We start from the raw sequence: 22,963 nt of genomic DNA, 5'->3' as shown, positions 1-22,963 counted from the left end.
AGGGGTCACGCTGGCTTCCACCCACACCGGCAGAAGCCACATTTGGGGGGCACCATAGCCCAGCTGGGCGGGGGCGGCCGTGGGGGTGACACCCTCCCCACGCCCCAGGGAAGGCCAGGACTCACCGGAGCAGTGGCAGCGCATGTACGGACGCTGCTCGGGCAACGAGGTCTACCACATCCGCATGGGGGACAGCAAGTTCTTCCGCGAGTACGAGGGCAAGAGCTTCACCTACGCTGCCTTCCATGCGCACAAGAAGTACGTCCCCCCACCCGGTCCAGGCCAGGGTGGGAGGAGTGCGGGGCGGGGTCCGGAGGCTGAAATGGGCGTGGCCCGTGCCCGCTGCAGGGTGGGCCAGCAGCGCCTCAGGGTCAGAGTCACGCCCACTCAGCCGTGAGACCCGCACGGGGTCGGGGTCTCTCTCTCTCTCTCCCCCCCCCACCCCCCGAGGCTGCCCTCGGTGGGTCTTTGCGTCGAGTGGGAAGGCATCCCGACACCCGTGAGCGCAGGGCTGCACCGTCAGCCCCCAAGGAGCCCAGGAGGGGTAGCTTTGGGCCCCATCGAGCCCCCGCCCTGTCCGCTCAGGTACGGCGTGTGTCTCATCGGCCTGAAGCGGGAGGAGAGTAAGAGTATCCTGCTGAACCCGGGGCCCCGGCACATCCTGGCCGCCTCCGACACCTGCTTCTACATCAACATCACCAAGGAGGAGAACTCGGCCTTCATCTTCAAGCAGGAGGAAAAGCAGAAGAAGAAGGGCTTCATGGGGCAGGGGCTGTACGAGGGGTCGTCCCGCCTGCCCGTGCACAGCATCATCGCCTCCATGGGTGAGGCCGAGTCCAGCTCCCCGCGGGGCGGGAGGGGCGGGCGGGGGACCCACCCGGGAGACCCAGGTGCTCAGGCCCGCAGCGTAACCCTGGGCAAGTCCCGCCTCTCTGGCCTCAGTTTGCACATCTGTCCCGTGGGGGCATCCTGCCTTCCTGTGGGGACCTGTGTCGGCATCGATGTCCAAGTGCCCGCCCGGGTGAGACTGCCCTGCGTCAAGGGTCACTGGGAGCCTCTGTCCACCTCCACTCCGGGAACCCCTGTCCCCGGGACAGACAGGGGAGGGACTTCCAGCCAAGTTCAGCCGCTCTGTTCCAGGGACAGTGGCCATGGACCTCCAGAACACGGAGTGCCAGCCAGCACGGAGCGGCGGAGGCAGTGGGGGCAGCAAGCTGGCACTCCCCACGGAGAACGGCTCGGGCAGCCGGCGGCCCAGCATCGCGCCCGTGCTGGAGGTGGCCGACAGCTCGACCCTGCTGCCCTGCGACCTGCTGAGTGACCAGTCGGAGGACGAGATGACGCCGTCGGACGAGGAGGGGCTGTCTGTGGTGGAGTGAGTGCCGCCGGGGCTGGAGGGGGAACAGAAGGCTTCCACGGGAGAGGGGAGGGGCAGCATGTGAGTGCCCGGCACCCAGGAAGAGGTGGGCCAGCGGCGCCGGTCCTGGGTCTGCCCCACGCTCTGAACAAGGCTTCCAAACAGCTTCCCCGGAGACCTTGTTTGGCAAGTGGAATCTTCTGGGGACCCAGCTCGTGGACAGGAAGGCCAGGCAGTGCCCGCCTTCACCTCTCATCCTCCCCTATCACAACCTGGGCGGCCAGGCCTCAGTGCCACGGCCCGCTTGGCAGGGTGGCTGCCCTCTGAGCGTGGTCTGCAGAGGTCACAGACAGGGGAGCCCGGGGTGAGATGCCGTCCGGGCGTGGAGGCCACTGGCCCATCCTGAGCCGTCATGCTGCCCTGGGTTTGGGCCCAGGTCTTCCTCTGAGATTATGAGACAGAAGAGACCCCACTGTGTCCCCAGGTCTTGGCCACCTGGCCTCGTCCGGGACAGACAGGCGGTGCCTGACCCCAGGGCCACGGCCAGCTGCCGGCCTGCACGGCCAATGCTTCCCAGCCGGGCTGTCACTGCAGCCACTCTCTGCTCCAGCCTTTGCCCCGTGGTGGAGTAATCGTGCTTTAAACACAGGCTGCCGGGGACCGGCTCTGAGATCGGGGGGCCTGGCAGGGCCCCTGCACACCTGGGGCAGGTGGCAGGCTGGCCTCGGATGCCACGTCCCTTAAGCCAACCGGAGGTGGAGCGGGAGGCCAGCCCCTCTTCAGGCGGCCTGGGGGGACAACCACGGCAGGGTAACCACCGCGTGTGTGTGCGCGGGGCGCCGTGGGGACGGCGGGGGGAGTACAGCCTGTGAGGCGACCAGCCTGGCCCAGTGGAGCGGGGACCACGGGCCAGCGTCTGCCCCGGCGTTGGGGTGCTGGGGGCACCAGGGGGTGATGGGCCGTCAGAGCCCCTTAAGGTTCTTTCGTGGCCTGTGTAAGCTCGTGTGTGTGTGCGCGTGTACGTGCGCGCGTTGCATGCAATCTTACCTGGCCCGGTCAGGTCTGCAGGGGTCTGGCACCCCACCCCCATGTGGCAGCCTAGGGCCCGAGGCCAGGCTGAGGCTCCTCTCTCTCCCCCCAGGTACGTGAAGGGCTACCCCCCCAACTCGCCCTACATTGGCAGCTCCCCTACCCTGTGCCACCTCCTGCCCGTGAAAGCCCCCTTCTGCTGCCTGCGGCTGGACAAGGTAGGTCACGGCAAAGTTGGGGAAGTGGCAAGGACGCGCCGAGGACGTCCTGGACCCTGTCTGCCCTCCCCGACGTCTCTGTCTGTTGTAGAGGCGTGTTCTCTCCCTCCTGTATCCACGTGCGCTTGCTGAAGCGAGGGTGCCCCTCTCGTAACCACCGTCCACTCACCACAACCGGCCTGGCCTGCAGCCCACACCCCACTGGCCCTGGTTGTCCCAGGAGCCCTCGCTGCCCTTCCCGGCCAGAGCCACAGCTTGTCCCCCTCCATCTGGACGCTCCCTGCCCCTTCCCCTCCCCAGGGTCTCTGGGCCTCCGTGTTTTGGGTTTGGTGGCGCATCCCTGGCGGGGGGCGGGGCAGGGCGGGGTGGGGGCTGGACCCCCCAGAGGTGCCGCGTCCTCCTGGAGGCCTCCCCGTGATGCTGCCTTAGAGCACGGGGTGCGGGTGCCTCGCGCACCCAGTCTCTGCTGGAGGAGCTACTGTTCTGCCTTTGCAGTTAGGACGTCATTTGTGGGGAGACACGTGGGGACCAGGTACATAAGCCGGCCTTGACTGAGCTCCCCCGACGCACTTCCGCCACAGCCGATGGTTCGCTGATTCCACTTCCTTCTGTGTTTATGTCAGCTTTTCACTGGGAGAAAGTGTTTCCCCTTTCTTAGCCATTTGTGTACATCAGTGTGGCCTCACTTTTTCACTCAGAGGGTAAACAGTTGGTCATTACTGCTACATCGGCATTCCATATGGATCACACTGGTTTTGACACGTGGACTTCTGCTGGTCGGGCTGGCCTCCCGGTCCTTCCAACATGTCCCCTCATCTTTGAACACGTCCATGCCTTTGAACCCACGGTGCCCCCACCCCCACCCCCCGCGTCTTGTTTTTGCCTTGCTCCAGTCCTGGAACCAACTGCTCCTCCAAGAAACCCGATTCCTTTTAGTGGAAACCACGTTTAGAAATAAGGTCTGGGCACTTGGTGTGCTCACTGCTGCTTCGTATCCGAGTCTCTCCACGCAGAGAGCTAGAAAGTGTGTGTACACACGAGCACACACGACCAAACGTGTACACACGTGCACGCATGACCAAATGTGTACACGCATGCACACACGACAGAACGTGTACACACACGACCAAATTTGTGCGCACACAGCTCATCTGTCCGTACCTGCACCTGCTAAGACCATGTGCTCGCAGATACCTCCCTTCCCTCCCGGACGTGACCTCTCCCACGGTGGCCCCAGCGCACACTCTGCTCTGTGTGGCGGGCTGGTGGCCTGCAGCCCCGTGAGGCCAGGTGGCTGGCGACCGGGTGCCATTTGGCCGAGGACCCCAGCACGGCACCCTGGCTCCCTCCCCGGTGGTTGATCGCGGCGTCTCCCCCGCAGGGCTGCAAGCACAACAGCTACGAGGATGCCAAGGCCTACGGCTTCAAGAACAGGCTGATCATCGTGTCGGCGGAGACGGCGGGCAACGGGCTGTACAACTTCATCGTGCCGCTCCGCGCCTACTACCGGCCCCGCAGAGAGCTCAACCCCATCGTGCTGCTGCTGGACAACAGGTGAGGGGCACAGGCGCCCCAGACCTTCGGGAGGCAGGGGGGCAGCCCCGGCCCTCGGCACTGCTCCGTCGTCCTCCCGCAGGGCTTCTCCCGGCCCTACTGGGTCCCCACGACCATGAGCCCCCAGGGGCCAACCTCCAGCACTGCTACCCCCAGAGGCCGGGGTCCAGCCTCGGCTGTCCTGGACCCTGGGGCCTCGGTTTCCCCGCAGCCCCATTGGCCGCTAAAGAGCAGCCCCATTGGCCGCTAAAGGCCCCCCTGGTCCCACACGCTGCGGTCCCAGGGCCCCTGCTCGCCCAGGTCAGGGCTGGGCTGGCCGTGGGGGCTGGCGGCAGGGCAGGGTGGGCGCCTCCAGGACCTGCTGTGTCCACAGGCCTGACCACCACTTCCTGGAGGCCATCTGCTGCTTCCCCATGGTCTACTACATGGAGGGCTCCGTGGACAAGTAAGAGCCGCTCCGCAGGAGGGCCCCGCCCTCTCCCCTCCTCCCCGCGCGGCCAGGGCGGAGTGGGAGGGAGCAGGACACACCCCAGCCCGTCTCCCCGCAGCCTGGACAGCCTGCTGCAGTGCGGCATCATCTACGCCGACAACCTGGTGGTGGTGGACAAGGAGAGCACCATGAGCGCCAAGGAGGACTACATGGCCGACGCAAAGACCATCGTCAACGTGCAGACCATGTTCCGGTGCGGCGCGCGGCCCGCCCTGAGCCCCGCCCACGTCTGCGACCAGCCCCGCCCTGAGCCCCGCCCACGTCCGCGACCAGCCCCGCCCTGAGCCCCCGCCCACGTCCGCGACCAGCCCCGCCCTGAGCCCCCGCCCAAGTCCGTGACCGGGACCTGCCCCCCGCCCAGGCTCTTTCCCAGCCTCAGCATCACCACGGAGCTCACCCACCCGTCCAACATGCGGTTCATGCAGTTCCGCGCCAAGGACAGCTACTCTCTGGCTCTTTCCAGGCTGGAGAAGGTGAGCAGCCCCGCCCGACCTGCCGAGCTGAGGGCTTCAGGCCCTGCGCCACAACCTGGAGGGGGGGGGGGCGACTGGGGCCATGGGAGGCCTGAGTGCCTGCCCTCCTCCGGCCAGGGGGCTCAGAGACCTGGGCTCAGCCCCAGCGCGAGGCTCTCGAGTGTGCAGCCCGGAGACCTCAGGGTCATCGGCCAGGAGCGGACATTGTCCCCCTAACGTCGGGCCTGGCCCGGCCTTGTGTGAGGCAGAGGTTGCCCGTCACGCCAGGAATTACTAGCCCAGGTGATACCGGCCCCGACACCATGCCCAAACCTGAATCGTGTCCATTCTGTCAACTGCCCAGCAGGGACGTGCTCGTCCCGGTACAGTCAGGGTGGGGGATAAGGGGGCGCAACTTGCCTCAGGTCACACAGCAGTGCGGTGGGACAGCTGAAGTCAGCTCCAGGAAGGGCATCAGCTGGGCCCAGGTGTGGAGCCCAGGGACACGGGTGGCGCGGGCCTGGTGGTGCTGCCCTGGCACGTTTGTGGGCCCCAGGCCGCTGCCCGGGTCAGTGCAGCACTACCTTCCACCAAGGGGCAGGGCCGTGCTCAGGCTGCCTTGGGTGAAACCAGGAAGCAGGTGGGCTGCCACGGAGGAGACCCTGGCCGCTGCGGTTGGGAGCAGTGACCATTCCCTGGGAGCCTGGGCTGAGGTCCTCGTCAGGGGACGGCTTGCACTTGCGTGGCTGACCCTGTGCCACACCGGGGAGGACCCCCGAATGGCCGCTCCCCCAGGCCAGGCCTGGCCACCGACAGCAGACAGAGGGACAGCATGGGAGCTCTGAACCCGGACAGACAACAGAAGTGAGTTCCCGTGGTGGCCCTGGAACTCCTTGGATGGCACCTGGGGGCCTCAGTCAGCGGCCCGGGAGCTCGGGCCATCCTGCTCTTGGAGGAGGCTTGGCCTGCACCCCACACGATGGCCCAGTGGACGCCCCTAAACGCCCCCTTGCAGTGCCCCGTGAGCTGAGCCTGCCTCCACTCAAGGCTGAGCCGTGGGCTTTGGAAGTCGGCCTCAGCAGCCCCAGCTAGACTGTATCCAGGCGCTCGGGCCAGTCTGATCCAAGCACGGGCAGGGGTGACCAGCACAGAACTGGGGTCAAGGCTGATACCCTGGTGCTGGCCCTCACTTGCCGCCTTCCCTCGAGCAAACCCAGTTCCCCACAGGCCTTGCACCCGGACCTGTTCCGGAGGTGGGCGTGAAGTAGGTCCGTCAGCAAACACGCGGCAAACGTCCTCCCACTCCCCTTTCCTTGCACGGCAGACATCTCAAATCCACCTCCCACCCCCTCTCTCTGTGGCAGGCATCACCACTTGATAGCACCTGTCTCTGCAGCATTGTCTCCAGGGGCAGGGGCGGGCGGCCCACTCCCCACCCCGTGGGTGCACGCTGGGGAGCCCAGTCCTGTCGTTTGTGATCTGGAGAAAAGTCAGGAAGTGAGCACGTGTGACCGTGGGCGGCTGCAGCCTTGGGCGCTTGCCGGCTGAGGTCCACGTGGGGCGGGGCCGAGGATGGGGCGGGCGGGCGGGCAGAGCCACGTGATGCCACCCAGTCTCTGGAGACGGAGCTGGCGCGCCCACCCCGCAGAGAGAGGATCCCGCGGAGGATGGGGAGGGAAGATGGGATCGCGCTGTACATAGAACCTGCCTGAGACAAGTCCTGTTTAATGAGTAGAAACTGAAGGAACACTGGAAACACTTCCGGCGTTCAGATCAACGTGCTTCCAAGAGGTCGCGCTGGCACTGGGGGGTGATTCAGGCGTAGAGGGTGGCGTCCGTGTCTCCCTGGAGGTTGTTCTCAGGAAGATCTCCCAGAGTCGGGGTTCCCCACCGCATCCCAGGACGCAGGCTCCCAGTGGCGTCATTGTTCTAACAGTCTCAGCGCCTGTGACAGTGACCTCGGCCAGGAGCCCGTTCAGACTGGCCCCTCTTCGGCAGGGCCCCGGATGCCCGTCCAGTCCTGCTCCTGCTTCCCTCTGGCCACGTGGTTCTCAGGAGGGCTCGTCCCCCTGTGTTCCCACGTTTCACTGTCGCGTGCAACCTCGGAGCTCGGGCTAAAGCCCCTGGACCCTCCGCGGCCGCTACAGAGTGGACAGCGTGAAACCAGGGCCCTCGTTCAGAAAGCAGGAAAGTCCTGTGAAGCCACTAAAACGTCAGGCCTCTTCCTTCCTCCTCGGTCTCCCGACCCGTCCTGGTTCTCTTCTTCTCAAACCATTCGTTTTTCTGAGTGAAGGGAAACTGACAACTTTAACGATTTCGGGAATCTCTCCGTTTGTCCTCATAACGTGCGACCTGGGCTCAGAATGACACCGTGGGACGCAGCCTGGAGTGACCACGCCACGCGGCTCTGGATCTGCGGCTCTTATGTGATAGCGCACTGTTTTCCTCCTGGATGCCCGCATGCCGTGCAGCACGCCCTTGGGCTCCCTGCTGGTGGGGAGGGACAGAGGCGAGGCCTCCTTCCCCGGGCGTCTGTCTGCCCCGCCGTCCAACCTTACAGCAAGGAGGCTGCCGAGGCGAAGTGCAGCCTCAGAAGGGCCACGAGAGGGCTCTTGGTGGTCTACGCGGCCCACCTTCTGTCTGAAGCGTGTTCTGGTCCAGCAGGAAGGACAGTCTCCCGGGCTCAGAGCCACCTCTCAGCCATAGGCCGACCTGGTGCGGCGGGGACAACGCCCCCAAAAGCCCCTGCCCTAGCCCCGGAACCAGCACAGGGTGGAGAGGACGATTCCATGAAGAATCCTGAGATGGAGGGGGCCCTGGTTCACCCAGGGCCCACACGCCATCACCAGGGGTCTTGCAAGAGGGAGGCCGGAGGTCAGCATGGAGGTGGAGGAAGGGCCAGAGGTCAGGGACGTGGTCAGCCTCTGGAAACGGCGAGAGGGAAAGGGTCGTCCTCTGGGGCCGCCGGCTGGAGCACGGCACCGTGATGCCTGATTCCAGCCCCTGAAGTCTGTTCGGACTTGGAACATCCAAAACCGACAGAGTAAACGCGTGTGGTTTTGAGCTTTGGGGTTTGTGGTCGTCCGTTCCGCGGCCACGGGAGCCGCACACAGTGGGTCTAAGGGACCCGCGTGGAGCCTCGCGACGCCATGCACGCAGCACAGGCAGACACGTCTGTCTCTGCTCACGCGCGTGCCCTGCCGTCCTGTCAGTTTCACTCATGGACTCGTGCTCCGGGGTGAAATTACTGTAAGGGTTAGGGTTCCGCGATGGCAACGGCAGGGCGTTAAACCAAGTCCAGGCTCCCGTTTCTTCCCAGCAGAGCCCCGAACCCTTACCCCCGCCTCTGGCCCCCCGTGTGTCTGGGGGGACGCGTAGCTGGGTGCTCGGCCTGTGGTCAGCCGTCTGCTGTGTGTGTTCACACGCTCGCCCTGCACACGCGCACACACCCCGTGCACGCGGAGGCCCCTGGGCTGCCTGCCCTGCGCGGCCGCGGCCGCGGCCACGGGCACCAGCCAGCCTGAGCCCCTCGTCCTGCAGAGGGAGCGGGAGAACGGCTCCAACCTGGCCTTCATGTTCCGCCTGCCCTTCGCCGCCGGCCGCGTCTTCAGCATCAGCATGTTGGACACGCTGCTGTATCAGGTCAGCAGGGGCGGGGGGCCGGCGCCCGGCATCCGGTTCCAGTCCTGAGCCACGTGCCCCTCGCTGAGCATCCACCCCTGGGTCCCCAGGAGGCCGGCCAGGACTGGGAGGCTCTGGGCCCCATCCCCGCCGGGGAGCAGCAGGGGTTCACCCAAGTGTCCCCCGTCCTTTCCACCCAGGAGAGCGCTGCCCCGGGGTTGGCTCCCGGCAGCCTCTGGGTTTCTGATCCCTTTTGCCCTAGTGCACTCGGCCTAGTGAGCGACCACGGCCAGGAAAGGCCGCCCAGCTCTGTCTGCTGGGCGCACCGCACGGGAGGCTGTGGGCGCCCGGCGCGCGTGTCCAGGGGATGTGGAGGCAGATCTGCCCGCACTGCCCGGCCTCACTGTGGTCTCTCCTCTCCAGTCCTTCGTGAAGGACTACATGATCCCCATCACCAGGCTGCTCCTGGGGCTGGACACCACGCCGGGCTCGGGCTATCTCTGTGCCGTGAGTGCCTGGGCCAGGCGGGCAGGGCGGGCGGGCCCTGCTGGGGAGGGTCCTCCTGCCCGAGGCCGGCCCAGCCCAGGCTCCTGCGTTCCAGATGAAGGTCACAGAGGACGACCTGTGGATCCGCACCTACGGCCGCCTCTTCCAGAAGCTGTGCTCGTCCAGCGCCGAGATCCCCATCGGCATCTACAGGACCGAGAGCCACGTCTTCTCCTCCTCGGAGGTGCGGGGAGGGGGAGGAGAAGGGCTCCCCGAGGCGGCCCCGTTGCTCTGTGACTCGGACCGCCCCATTTCCAGTTTGGGGATCTGGGCCTTTGCTGTCAGGCCCTTTTTGGGTCAGGCCCACATATCTCCATACGTGGACATCCCCAGGTGGCTGTGACCACCCCCATGGGGGAGGGGCGGCTCGAGAGCACTGTGGGGCCCCTGTGCCGCCCGCTGGAACTGCAGAGGGTGGCCTGCCCACGGGTCCTGAGTCCACGAGGGCTCAGGCAGCCTTGGGGGTCGGGGCAGGAGCCCCACAGGTACCCAGGCTGCTGTGGTTTCCTTTGCAGCCTCACAACCTCAGGGCCCAGGTGAGTGGTCCCTTCAGGCCCACAGGGGTTCACTTAACATGCACGAGTCCCGCCTGGCAGGAGCGCAGGGCCCCGGGCTCTGGGTGACGGGTCAGGGAACGAGGCCCCAGGATGCGCCAGCCAAGGTGCAGCTCAGAGAGGGCTCCTGGCATCACCCCAGCCCCATACAGATGGGCAAACTGAGGCCCAGGACGGGAAGCCCAGGGTCCCCCAGCCCCCATGACATCTGCCTTTCGTGCCACGGCTCCCGTCCTGGCAGGTACCCCCTCCTCCCCGCTGTCCATCCCGATCTCCACACCCCAGAGCCCCACACCCTGACTGAGCCACGCAGGGCCCTGGTACTTCCCAGCCTACCAGGCGCCCCACCCCCGCTCTCTCCTGCCCCCCAAGATGAGGAAACTGAGTCGCACAGAGGAGGTGCCCCCCCGCCCCATGGCAAAGTCGGGACGTGCAGGGCCCAGAGAGGTTGAGGGAGGTGCCCCCGCTAACCAGCAAATCAGAGACAGCTCTAGAGCCAGCAGTTGGGACGGCTGAGTGGTTTGGGGCTGTGGCCCGGCACCCTCTGCCCAGCTGCAGAGGAAGGCACTGGCGTCCCTGGGCTGAGCTGCCCCCAGGGACTGTGACTGTCCTCCTCCCTGTCACCCCAGCTGCTCCGTGGGTCACCCCGTTCTCTGCCCGGCACCCCTCCCAACCCGTCCCAGCCCCTCCCCCATCCCCTATCTCCCTCCCCGTGCCCGGGTCCCCCTCCTCTCCTGGGCCCTCACCCCTCCTCCCCGGCCAGTCCCAGGTCTCGGTGAGCGTGGAGCACCACGAGGAAACCCGGGAGGCGCAGGGGCCCTGGGGCTCACGGGCAGGCACGGGTGGCGGCGGGCACACGGTGGGCGGCGGCTCGGCGGAGCGCCCGCTCCTGCGGCGCAAGAGCCTGCCGTGGGCACGGAGGCTGAGCCGCAAGGGCGCCCGGCACACGGGGAAGGCGGCGGCCGAGGAGATCAGCCAGCAGCGGCTCCGCCTGCACCAGCGGTCCGAGCGGCAGGAGCTCTCCGAGCTGGTCAAGAACCGCATGAAGCATCTGGGGCTGCCCACCACCGGCTACGGTAAGGCCGCAGGGCCATCTGCCCGTCTGCCTTCCCGGCCCGCGCTCTGCCCGCCGGGGCACCCGCCCCGCGGCCCGTCAGAGCTCCCCGTGTGGAGCTTCCGCGTAAGGAAGGGCTCACCCCTCCACTCTGGGGCCTCAGTTTCCCCATCTGTAAAATAAAGGCCCAGGCCGGCGGAGCCCAGCAGGCAGCTCTCCTGCAGGAGGCAGCTGTGGGTGGGGAGGGCTGGGTCGGGCTCCCCGAAAGCCAAGGGCACAGGCCTCGGTCGGGGACAGACCAGTCACCTGCAGCCGGTCCTGCTGGGGTCAGAAACACAGGGGCCCACTGCGTACCGTGAGAACAAGAACAGGGTGTGGCAGGGAGACCCCAGAGCCCCCGGCCACCCCTCCCCTTGCCCTCCCAGCAGCTGGAGCTCGGGGTTACGGGGGCAGATCTGGGGGCCGCCGGTCGAACGGCCGAGCACCAAAACACTCTTCCCGGGCCACGGGGGCCCCACCGTTGCTCCTAGCGCACGGCTACCCCCTCCCTGCGACTTCAGGGCGACACCGCCAGGGCGGTTGTCATCAGCAGATTTTCTCCATAGCTTGTTTTGGGGAGAAGTTTGTGACGTGACCGTGAACAGGCCTGGGGTGCCCTGGCTGGGCCAGAGGAGAGAAGCCTGTCCCCTCCCCTCACTCCAGAGTTGCTGCCTCCGTTGGTGGGGCCGAAAGGGGCCCAAGCCCCTCACCGCCGCCCGGCCTGGTGAAGGCTCTGGACTCCGCTGGGTTCCGTCTCGGGGACTCTGCCCACTTCCCAGGCCTGGCTCTGTCCCCAGGCACCCACCTCCTGGCTCAGGGGCCCCTAAGTCCCCTCCAAGTGGGATGTGGCAGCTCGGGCTTCACCCAGGAGCTGCCCAAGGGTCTGGCCGTCTGCGGGGCCCGAGGTGGACGGCCGCCCGTGAGAGCTGCCCAGCCCCTCCCGGCCACACCCCGGCCTCACGATGTGCCTCTGTCCCCTCTCAGTGTCCCTTCCCCGGGAGGGTGCTGTCACCCCCTTCCGGGTGGCGCGCTGACCGCCGAGGCTCCGAGTGGGGTGTCCCGTGTCCACGGGCTCGTGTCGCGCACTGGCTCACGGGCTCGCGCCGCGCACTGGCAGAGACTCCAGCTCTGCTGAGCCCCAGGGAGGGCGCCCCTGGGTGGGCACGCGGTGCTCCCCTGGGCCTCCTCGCCCCCCCCACCAGAGCCTGGCAGAGGAGGGGCCGACTTCTGTTCAGGGACAGACGGGCCTCCCGCCTTGCAGCCGCCCCCTGCCCTCTCCCAGCTGCGCTGCCGCCTCCTCTGCGCTATTTGCTCACCTGTCTCTCTCTCTGTTTCTGTCTGTCCCTCTTCCTGTGTGTTCCGTAGAGGATGTAGCAAATTTAACAGCCAGTGATGTCATGAATCGGGTAAACCTGGGATATTTGCAAGGTAATTCTGCTCCGGTGGCTGGCGTCTGGCAGAGGGGCAGGCCAACCCTTCGCCGACGGTCCACCTGGTGGCCGCCCGCCCCGGCCAGGCAGGCAGACAGAACGAGACACGAGGGAGGGTCCCTGCAGTCAGGGGCCCACGAGCTCCCAGGCCGCCCCACCGCGGGGACCTTAACTTTCCTCCTTTATTTGCTGACTTCCGTACTGACCCTAGTACCCCAGCCCTTCTGCCCCGACTGTTGTCTGAGATAAGCCCTGCTCTGAGCACGCAGGTGGCCATCGGCCTGCAGCCAGCCCCTGGGAGCCCACCCAGCTCTCGGGAAGCACCCAGATGGAGGGCCCCAGGCCAGGGTGCCCGTGGCCCTGTGGGCTGGTGCCTGGGGCCTTGGGGTCTGCTGCGCCCTGAGCCTTCGGAGGGCCACCCAAGCCCGGGGGACGGCTGACCACCGCGCCCCCGCTGGGGCTTCAGGAGGGGGTTCTCTGTCTAGTTGAGGCAAAACCCGTTTGTGCCGCATTCTCATCCGGAGGCTCAGGTGCTGCGTGGGCCCCCTGTGTCTTCCAAGAAGACACCCCACAGCCCCCAGACGTGCCCCCAGACCCCAACAGAGGTCAGAGTCCAGGCCTCACTGCCGGGACCCCTTCGCTCCCTGGGGGCCCCTCACGATCCGGGGAGGCTCAGAGCCCACACGCCCCGGCCCCCTGGGGTTAGGGGTGACCCCAGTGCTGACAGGCCTCCTGAGCCCAGGTGGGTGTTAGCTCAGGCGGGACTGGACGGCCAGGGGCAGACCCAGGCCCAGGAGCGAGAAGCTCCGGGGTTCACGGCGGGGGAGCTGCTGGGGGTCGGCCCAGCTGGGCCTGAGCAGGCGAAGCCCTGGCATCTCCGGGGTCCCTGTGCTTTTCCTCACCCCGCACCCCACGACCGCATTCACGGCAGAGCCCCCAGGCCAGCCCAAGTCCAAGCCTGGGGCTGCCGTGAACGGGGTGGCTGCGTCGCCCCCTCCCTGCGCCCAGCTGCACCCCTGCTCCCTGCCAAGGCTCCCGGGCAGGGGTGGCCACACCCACAGGCTCCCCGGGTGGTGTGTCCTGAGCCCCCCACCGACGTGTGGACACCGAGAGGTGCCTAAGCCAGGATGTAAAACCAGAGAGAGGCTGATCCTGGGGGGCTGCAGGGCAGTCAGTCCCCGGGGAGGGCACCGCCATGAGGACCCCGCAGCGGCATGCATCTCGGGGAAGGTGCTGCAGTTGCCCCCAGCGCACGGAGGAGAGTGGGGCTGTGGTCAGCGTGGACGCCCAGGGCCGGGCCGGGCGTCTGGTCTGCGGGCTGAAGGAGGAGGGCCCGCACAGAGGCTTGCGGTGCTCGGTAGCGGGTGCGAGGGGGAGCGCAGCAGCACAGCCCTTGGTCGCTGGCCAGGAGTGCCATCACCAGCCCGCGGCCGCACCCCAGGCCCTCACCAGAGCACAGCAGGCACAGCGCGGCCGCCCCGTCCCAGGGAAGTCGGGGTCTGGGCCTCGCAGCAGAGCAAACCCAGCCCTGGGCGCCACAGCCGGGCCCCCGTAAGCACGGAGCTGGGCCTGCTTCGGGCCGGGAGTGCCCGTGATCCGTGCCCCCCGGGGGAGAAGCAGGGTCCAGGCCGGAGGGGAGGGCCAGCGAGGCAGGCGCCGCTCCCCCTCCCCCCGGCCACACAGAGGGGCCTGGCCCAGCCCCGGCCTCTCCGCTTCCTTGTTCTGACCGTGCGCCTGTCCCCGTGGAGCCGCCCTGGCTGTGGTCAGGGGTGCGGGATCCCCGAGAGCCTTCGGGGGCCTCCCCGCCCCCACCTGCGCCACCCGCTGCCCCCACTGCCCGGCTCCGTGCTGCCCACCCTGGAGGCACGCAGCCTCCAGCGTGAGCCAACCTGGCTCGTGACCCCGCGCGGGGGTCAGGCCATCCCCTTCCCGGGCGTGGACGCGAGGTTGGCACCAGCTGATGCCGTCAGGGTCTGCACATGTCCGTCAGCTCCCGGGTCCCAGCCTGTGCCCCGACCTGTCCCCAGGAAGCATGCCGCGCTCCACCTGCCGCCGTGCGGGTCCCGAATGCACCGCCAGATGCGGCCCTGAACTCATCAGTTCAGAGGAGCGAGCTGCAGCACCCCCCCCCGCGCCCGGCTAGTCAGCGGGCAACTGCCCCAGCTTCGCAGAGAATCCCGCCCCTCAGTGGACCGGCTGGCGCCCTCCCAACGGGAGGGACGGTGCCGAGAGAAGGGAACGGGAGGGGCTGGGGGCAGAGGCCACCCAGGGCCTGATCCCCCTGGAGGGCCGTTCCCTTGATGCCTGGTCCTGGGTCAGGGGGCGCCTTTAGGCATCACCAAATGGGGAAACTGAGGCCGCCAGCCGTTCGTGAGCTTGGGGTCACTGCCAGACAGCGGCCAGCCCTGTCCCTGTATCTGGCCGGAGAGGCACCTGTGAGGTGACCAGGGTTTCTCCAGAATCCACAGCCACCCCGTGGGCTGGACCCCAGGCTGTCTCTGTGACGGGCAGCTCGGACCCCGTGTGTGCCCAAGGGCCCCTCTGGGAGACTGAGCCGGGCGGACTCTGGGCTGGTGCCACGGGAGCAGGTCTTGGGAAGGAAAGGACGAGTCTGAAGCGGAGGGTTGAGGAGGGGTCAGGAGTGGCCTGTATGGGGTGGGGATGCAGGGCACTGGGGGGCGGGGGAGGGAGTGAGTCTGAGGGCTGCACTAGGTGTGAGTGCGGGTGTGTAGGTGTGTGCACACGTGTCGGTGGGCACAGGTGTGCTCCATGTTCAGGGTCAGCACACCCTAAGATGTTGATGACCCAGCTGAGCGAGCCATCGGGAGACCGTGGGGGCCAGTGCCTGCTGCCCTCGTGGCCGCCCCCATGCCCGTGCAACGCGGGCGCCGAGGCCAGTGCCTGCTGCCCTCGTGGCCGCCCCCATGCCCGTGCAGCGCGGGTGCCGAGGCCAGTGTCAGGGAGGACCGGCCCTGCTGGGTTCACCGGGACAAGGGCTCAGGCAGAACGGCTGAAAGGCCGGGAGGATTCTGCAGCTGGACCAGAGCTGCCAGCTCCTCGGGGCCCCCCAGAGCGGAGGTGGAGGGGGGGTGCTGAGTGGTGACTGCGCGCTGGGCCCTGTCTCCGCAGACGAGATGAACGACCAACAGAACACCCTCTCCTATGTGCTCATCAACCCTCCACCGGACACGCGGCTGGAGCCCAACGACATCGTGTAAGTACCGGGTCCCCGGACAAGTGTAGACACCTGCCCATCTGACGCGTGGGCGTGCAGCCCAGCCTCCCAGACGCAGGGCGACATCAGGGACCTCCCGCCCTCCCCGCAGGTATCTCATCCGCTCCGACCCCCTGGCCCACGTGGCCAGCAGCTCCCGGAGCCGGAAGAGCAGCTGCAGCAACAAGCTGGCTTCCTGCAACCCCGAGACGCGGGACGAGACGCAGTTCTGAGCGCCGTGTGGAGCCCTCCGGGCTGACCTCGTCCTGCCAGGGTCCGTGGGCCACGTGATGCATGAGTGCAGGGCCCCGACCCCCGCCTGCCGCCCAGCCCAGAGCTGCTCCCGGGACTGGACCCGGTGAGGGCCGAGGCTGCCGCGGGCACTACCAGATGCTGGTGGGAAGGCTTTTTAACCTGTTTTTACAAATCTATACAATCCCTGGCCCTTTGCACAAACGCACCGCAACTCGTGACCGGGTCTGGCCGCAGTGCAGGGACAGGAGCCAGGCTGGACCGCAGAGGCCCGGGCCGGGGGCTCGCACCGGAGCAGGAGAGCACACTGCAGCCCCTGAACTTGCCCGTTTCCACGGCCACGGCTGGTATTGATTCCTGGGCCTTGCCCACAGCTCTCAGCAAAGCCACGGGGCGGTGGGCCACCCCTGTCTGCCCTGTGGGTCCCCTGTGGTCTCACTTGTGAGGGTCTGGCCCAGAGTCGGGCCGCAAGGGTCTCCGGAATGGTGAGGCAGGCACGCGAAGGGAGCCTTTTCCAGAAGGAAATGAAAGCAGGAGGGTCCGCAGCGCGGCCGAGCCCCTGGCAGGGGCGGGGCAGGGGGGCTCTGGAGAGTTGCCAGCAGCCTGGGCTCGCTAGGAGGGAGGCGGGGCTGCTGTGAGACCCCACAGCGGCCCTGGACTTTGGGGAAGAGAATCAGATGACGGCCTTTTCCTCTGGTTTTACGCTGAACTTTCGCAGCCGCGCCATCTGACCTCCTTCTAACACCAGACCTGAAGCACAATTCAGCCGCTGGGCTGCTAGCAGGCCCAGCCTCCGCGCGGGACATTCCTCCTCCTGAGGGAGGGGCTCGGGGCGCCGCCGCGGCTCCCGTGTGACTCCCTCTGACAGGTGTTGCACGCTCAGTGCTGGAAACTTCTATTAAACGGATGCATCCTGCAGACGAGAGGATTGCTTGTAAGGCCGCCCCTCCGAGACCCAAGCGCGGGGCCTGGGTCTGCCCCAGCCCAGGGGATGGCGCAGGCTGTGGGCAGTCAGGAAGGGGGCTGACCGGGCTTGGGAGACCCCAGGGCCCGTCCCAGCAGGGTCAGTGGCTCCTGGGGTCCTGCCAGCGAGCGTCCTCTCCTGCACCTGCCACCTCTCCTGGCACCCACGCTCCAACTCCCTGAGGGGAGGGGACCCTGCTTGGCCGCTGGACCGGGGGCTCCAACCAGGTGGGGCTGCAGCCCCTGGAATCCCACACGGGATCCTCAGGAGTTGCCTGACTTGAGTCTGGGGTGCAGGGGACAGGCGGTGAGAAGTGGGGTTCATCTCCAGACCGGGCTGCACACTCATACCCACGGCTCAGTGCAGAGGGCCCAGCGGAGGCTGGAGACCTGCACCCAGGCGCCCTGACCGAGCGAGTAGGGAACATTTCTCAATGTTTTGCCAAGTTTTTCAAACATAACAAAATTAGAGGAAAACCTCTGTTTTATTTATTCCTATAGAAAGCTGGTCAGGACAATAAGGCCAGCAACGTGCTGGCCATTCCGGCTTGTCAAGGGCGCAGGGCCTGGGAACACCGGCTTACGGTGCCTGCTCGCCCCACCCCGGAGCCGAGCGTTCACAGGCAGACGTGCGGCAGGTGCAAGTGGGCGCCCAGACTCGGGGCGGCCGCCCAGAATCTCACAAAGAAGTGCAACTGGCATCTGGGGGACGAAAAGATACGGAACCATAGCAAATGCTTACTAAAGCCAGAGAAGGCAGGAAAAGGGAGAAACGAAGGACGGCGTGCACAGCACAGCCCTTCGCCCTAAGTCCACCTGCCAAGAGAGGAAGGAGGCCCCTCCTCGAGACGGCGCCGGCCCGCCCCGCGCCCCGGGGGCCGGACACGGATGCACGTTCGGCCTCCGCAGGACCACGAGGCGGGCACCCCACGACGCTCTTGGCCCTCGTCTCGACCCCGGTCCACACCCAGTGGTCTCAGAGGCGCCTCTTTCTTTTGGGGGCAGCTGTGCGCCCTGATGAGTGGGTCTCAGAAGAGCCGCAGCATTTTCCTGGGAGATGGGCGAGCTACGGCTTCCTGCGTCCCAGGGTCCCCCGACAGGCGTGCAGGCTGGGGTCTGCCGTCCAGGACCTTAGTCCGGCCGCCCTGAAGGCAGCCCCGCCCACCTGGGGCTTGGGGGGCTCGGCTGGGGCCTCCAGGGGCAGGGGCTGGGGGAGCACCCCCGGCATTCCAGGCCCCCAGGGGCGGCCAGATGGCCAGGGCCCCCTTCGTCCCCAGTGACATCCGCAGGAGCTTGGGGCCTAGCGCGGTGGTCTCAGGGAACTCACAGATGCCTAGAGCAGGCCCTCCAGGCGGGACTGTCAGAGACAGTCTGTTCCATGGCCCCGGTCACAGAGCGCAGGGCTGGGAATGACCATCAGGTCCTCCATGCCCCGGGCACCCTGCATGGGCCCCTCCAGGTACCCTCAAGGGCCTGCCTGGGGGGCCGGGGGGGGCCACGTAGCACTGACCCACACCCTCTGCAGCCCTTCTGCAGCCCCCAGCCTGGCGCGTCACTGCTGGCTCCACGAGGCCCGCTGGACCTAGAAGTGCGGTCCAGGGTGGCTGCACCTTCCTCCCTCCAGGAAGACACCCTTCCTGGCAGCCCGGCCTCCATCAGGGACCTGACTGTTGGCTGAGTTCCCAGCAGGCCCGAGGCCTTGCCTGTCAGGGGCAGACGGCTTCCCTCCCAGGTCCCGAACTCAGGCCGCTGCCTGCAAGATGGAGAAGCAGCAGACCATCCGTCCTTCAGGGAGGGGCCTTGGTCAGGACTCGGCCTCGCCCTCCTCTTGGGCGCCTGGGCAGCCTCGGGGGCCGGGCAGCCAGGAGGAGGTGGTTCAGGGGCACGAGGTTTGCACTGGGGAAGCGGTGTGAGCGTGTGGAATGGGGGGGCAGAGCCCGTGTCCACCCCTGACGGTCTCGTCATGGCACTCTAAGACCCCTGCCTGGTCTGGCTGTGGGGTCCCTGTCACCCCAGGGCCTGTCCCCTCTCACGAGGACTTGGGCAGAAGGTGCAGCATCACGCCGTGGGCTGAGACCTGCCTTCCCGCCATCCCCAGGCAGGCTTGGGGCTCTGAGGCTGCAGGCTGTGCCCGGTCCCGCTGTGGGCCCTGCTCTCCCACCAGGGAGGGACCCTCAGGCTTGAGCCTCATAGTTTAGGAGACTGTGGTGGGGGGCGAGGGGTGCAAGATGAGTCTTGGATCGAAAAAGCCCCTCTACCCAGGACTATTCCACACCAGCCTCCCCCAAGTTCCGAGTGACTGAGGCCCAGGTTAACAACGTGGGTTCACGGTGGACCCCCATTCTGGCCCTGGTCACCTGCAGGGAGACCACCCGGCCCCTGCAGATCCCTTCTCTGGCGGGGACCCCTGGTCAGGGGGGAGGGTCCTGGAAGGTGTTCAGGGAACCTGGCCCCGAGGCAGGGGTCCTCGAAGCCAAGCACCACACCTCCGGGGTCCCTCTGGGTCATGCTGGGGAGGACGGCTCACCCAGGCCGCCTTCCTGCTGCCCCGCGCTGTCCCAGGGACCCGGGCCACAGCCCCCAGGACGGCAGGGGCTCCACACTCGCTGGGCGTCTGCCGCAGCCCGTCGTCCTGCCCATCTCGGGGCCGGCGCTTCAGGCCAGCAGCTCCAAGAGTCCAGACGGAGGGGGCCCATGGGAAGCTCAGTGACCACCTTGGCTCTGAGGCAATCCCTGTGGCTGGTTCCCGGCTGCCCTGCTGCACAGGGGAGTTTGGGGGTCTTCCCAGGGGAACTCCTCCCCCAGGGCCTCCCCCAAGAGCTGGCGCTGAGGCTGGGTCCTCACTGAGGCTGGACGGGGAACCAAATAAGGCTTTAGAAACACTGCTTATCACAACACCAAAAAGAACGTGAAGAAGTGCTGAACGGGTAAGATAATATACAGAAGATAACATAAATATGTTTTAAAACTTACTTTCTGTATATTATTTAGAAAAAGACAGATGACCCAGCAGGAAGGTAGGCAGACAACTTGAAGAGACATTTCACAAAAGAAGAAAATCAAAAAGACCAACAAAGAGATGGAAATATGCTCTACTCATCTGTAACCAGGGAAACGCCAATTAAAAACACTAAAAGGGGGGCTTCCCTGGTGGCGTGGTGGTTGAGAGTCCGCCTGCCAATGCAGGGAACACGCGAGCCACAACTACTGAGCCCACACACTGCTACTACTGAAGCCCGCGCACCTACAGCCCGCGCTCCGCAACGAGAAGCCACCGCAATGAGAACCCCGCGCACTGCAACGAAGAGTAGCCCCCGCTCGCCGCAACTAGAGAAAGCCCATGTGCAGCAACGAAGACCCAACGCAGCCAAAAATAAATAGATAAATAAATAACACTAAGAGAAGGGGTTATATTCCAAACACCAACAGTAAAAAAAAAAAAAAAAAAAAAAAGGCCACACTTTGGCATATATGCTGCTCCCATAATGAAAGAATCCTGTCTAGATTATTTAAAAATCTTCTATGAATCCGTAAGAAAAAGAACCACCCAGTTAGAGAGGCCCAATTGAAAGTGGGCAAATGACCAGGAATCTCCCAGAAAGGGAAGCGTGAATTTGCTCCGTAGACACTGAAAAAATGCCTCACCCTCACGCCAGGGGGCGCCCAGTGACACCAGCAGGACAGCCGTGGGATTCCGTGTGAGCCCGCCGTGCACCCGCCGTGCCGGCCCGAGCAGAGCCCCCGCACCCCCAGACCTGCTCTGAGACCCCAGGGCTCGTGGGCTCAGTCCCGCAGGTCGGACTCCCCGCCACGCCACCCCCAGTGGGACTGCACCCCGTGTGGGCGGAGGGAGCTGCAGTCCACGTGGAGGCACGTGGCCCTGCTCACCTGCTGGGGCCCAGCCCCTCCCAAGCCCAGACGACAGGGAGACGGCAGGCACCTGAGTCAGGGCTCCTTGTCCTGGGTCCCCAGAGCCAAACCCTGAATCACCAGACGGCACCCCATGGAGAGTCCTCTGGGGATTTTGGGGGGGTGGCGGCCCACCTGCAGACCCGGTGCGAGGGGTCGGCACCTGGTGACTTTGAACCTCGGGCTTAGTCACACCTCCAGGACGCCCTAAGTGACCGTAACCGGCTGTTCGGGGGGTCAGCAGTGGGCTTCACTTCCCGTGACCGCCTTGCTCGATGCACGTGCTGGTCACGAGCGGGTCCGGAAACGCTTCAGTTTGCATGCTGGTCGCTGCACTTCTAACACTCACCACCTGTTCCTGTGCTTTTCTAGGAGGACTTTCATATCTCTGCCAATAAAGACGGTTTGGGCTTTTCTTTTCCTACCTTTAAACCTCCTGTTTCCCTGTCTTATTACAACGGCTCAGACGTCCAGGAAAGCCCTGGCTACTCACTGTGACCACAGGCAAACTGGCCTCCACCCTGACTTAACAGTGAAACACTGAAAGTGTCCCCAGTTAAGTGTGGGGCTCGCTGGAGGTCTCTGGCGGGTATCATCAAATTACGAGACTTCTAACGGCAACGTTTCTCATCGTGAATGATACATATTGAACGTCATCAACTTTTTTTTACGTGTGGTTTCCCTCTTACACCCAACGTAAACTACACTTTCTCACGTTGAACCTTTATTCCCATTTAAACACTGCTGAGCATAATGTCTGAGTCTGGGTTCATCTTAGTGTTTTATATTCACCAGCAGGAACTGGGGCATGATTTCCGGTCCCTGTGTCTCTGGCCAGGCTTTGATGCAGAGAAACCTATGCGTCACTCTACTGTGTGTCCGTGCACAGCACCCCTACCTGAGCCTCCTCGCGCCTGAGACGTGCCCTCTGCCCCGCCCCCAGACACACCTGAGCATCTGAGGGCGTCTCCTGGTCAAGGACGCGGCACAGTCTGCGTGGCAGCACTTCCCCTCCTTGGTGGTACAAAATAGTGGTACATCTTAAAAGTAAGGACGTCTTAGACCAGCAAACACGGGTCCTTCCAGTCGCCCGTCTCAGAGGCTCCACGAGGACAGGGCACCCAGGGGCCGCTTGCTGACGCCACCCGCCCCGCGTGTGTGTGACGTCCGAGTCTGCGGATGCCCGGGAGGGTCTGGAAGCGTGGACAGTGGCGACCCCCTGGGCACTGGCACCGGGGGTGGGCAGCCTGCAGCTTCCCCTGGTGTGATTCTCAACTGTTTACCGCATTTGATGCTTTCAAGGAGTACGTTATTTTATAAACAAACAAAAGTAACATGAAACAGAATTGTCCGGAAAGCGGGGCTTTTTTGTTCATTTGATCCATTTCTAGCCCAAGGAGAGCGTCTCCAAGTAAGGAGCACTACCCGGCGTTTCCTCAAGGGCGGCGCCTTTGGGCAGAGTGGGTTCCGGGCAGCGGGAGGCCTGGCAGGGCCGGGGGGTTGGGGGGCTGCCCTCACTGAGGGCTGCCTGCCCTGCGTGAAACCCCCCTTCCCCCGCCCCAAGTTCCAGGGCGAGGCCTTCCCCTTGTACCTAGTTCTACGCAGCTGAGGTACCGCCTCCCCGGGGCTTCTAGAACGAGGTCTGCAGCGCCAGTGTTTACGTGAGGGCCTGGGCGCTCAGAAAGCCAGACCAGACGCCCCGGTCCCGGCACCCAGATCACCCGTAGGTCTGTCTCTAACATGGTCCTGCCCGACTTCAGGGTGGCCGCCCACTCCTGCCCTTCCCATGGGACCACACCTGGCACCAGACGGTGAGCAGGGCTCCAGGTGAGATGGGCCCCGCCCCGTTCCCCAGTCCACGTGTGACTGGGCAGTGGCCTCCACATCCCCGCGTCACTGGGCTCTTGGCCCCACCCTACACCCCATGGGTCCCCGGGATTTGTGACGCAAACGTCCCGCGAGATCATTCCACATCCAGGTGCAAGAGCAAGGGCTTGGCTTCCCGCAGCCCCAACCCGGCAGCAAGTTTAACCAACTTTCACCAAATGTCCAGCTGGTGCCGGCAACATGGCCCGAGGGCCGAGAACAAATAAAGGGAGACGCCCCCGCTGCCCCCAAGAAGCCCCGTGCCCGCCCCACGTGCCCTCACCTGGCCGGTCATCTCCCCCCTGACCCTCCCAAAGCAGCCACGTCGTCCTAAGCAGGTGACACCTGATGCCTGAGCCCCGTGGATCCCGCCCGGGAGGGCTGCCCCTCTGGCGCAGCAAGCAGTCCTTGGGTG

The 22,963-nt window shown here is 65.6% G+C and overlaps 1 protein-coding gene across 3 annotated transcripts in view; it reads left to right on the top strand.

Annotated features, from left to right (window-relative positions):
• Window positions 1-17,181, top strand: part of KCNT1 (potassium sodium-activated channel subfamily T member 1) — a 69,855-nt gene extending 52,674 nt beyond the window's left edge. For 2 of the 3 annotated variants that reach the window (XM_060013797.1, XM_060013796.1), the window contains 16 exons: window positions 109-258; window positions 586-824; window positions 1,141-1,375; window positions 2,499-2,604; window positions 3,986-4,158; window positions 4,532-4,603; window positions 4,707-4,841; window positions 5,010-5,121; window positions 8,641-8,742; window positions 9,145-9,228; window positions 9,323-9,451; window positions 9,783-9,803; window positions 10,585-10,897; window positions 12,280-12,342; window positions 15,474-15,558; window positions 15,671-17,181. In XM_060013797.1, coding sequence (XP_059869780.1) covers window positions 109-258; window positions 586-824; window positions 1,141-1,375; window positions 2,499-2,604; window positions 3,986-4,158; window positions 4,532-4,603; window positions 4,707-4,841; window positions 5,010-5,121; window positions 8,641-8,742; window positions 9,145-9,228; window positions 9,323-9,451; window positions 9,783-9,803; window positions 10,585-10,897; window positions 12,280-12,342; window positions 15,474-15,558; window positions 15,671-15,791 — 2,140 coding nt within the window. In that variant the 3' untranslated portion in view covers window positions 15,792-17,181. The remainder of the gene's footprint in view (window positions 1-108; window positions 259-585; window positions 825-1,140; window positions 1,376-2,498; window positions 2,605-3,985; window positions 4,159-4,531; window positions 4,604-4,706; window positions 4,842-5,009; window positions 5,122-8,640; window positions 8,743-9,144; window positions 9,229-9,322; window positions 9,452-9,782; window positions 9,804-10,584; window positions 10,898-12,279; window positions 12,343-15,473; window positions 15,559-15,670) is intronic. The other variant, XM_060013798.1, reaches the window with a different exon arrangement.
• Window positions 17,182-22,963: the final 5,782 nt, after the last annotated feature.

Source organism: Delphinus delphis, chromosome 6 (assembly GCF_949987515.2).
Source record: "Delphinus delphis chromosome 6, mDelDel1.2, whole genome shotgun sequence".
NCBI lineage: Eukaryota > Metazoa > Chordata > Mammalia > Artiodactyla > Delphinidae > Delphinus > Delphinus delphis.
Note: the sequence above shows the minus strand (reverse complement) of the source record. Positions and strands in the feature narration are given on the sequence as shown.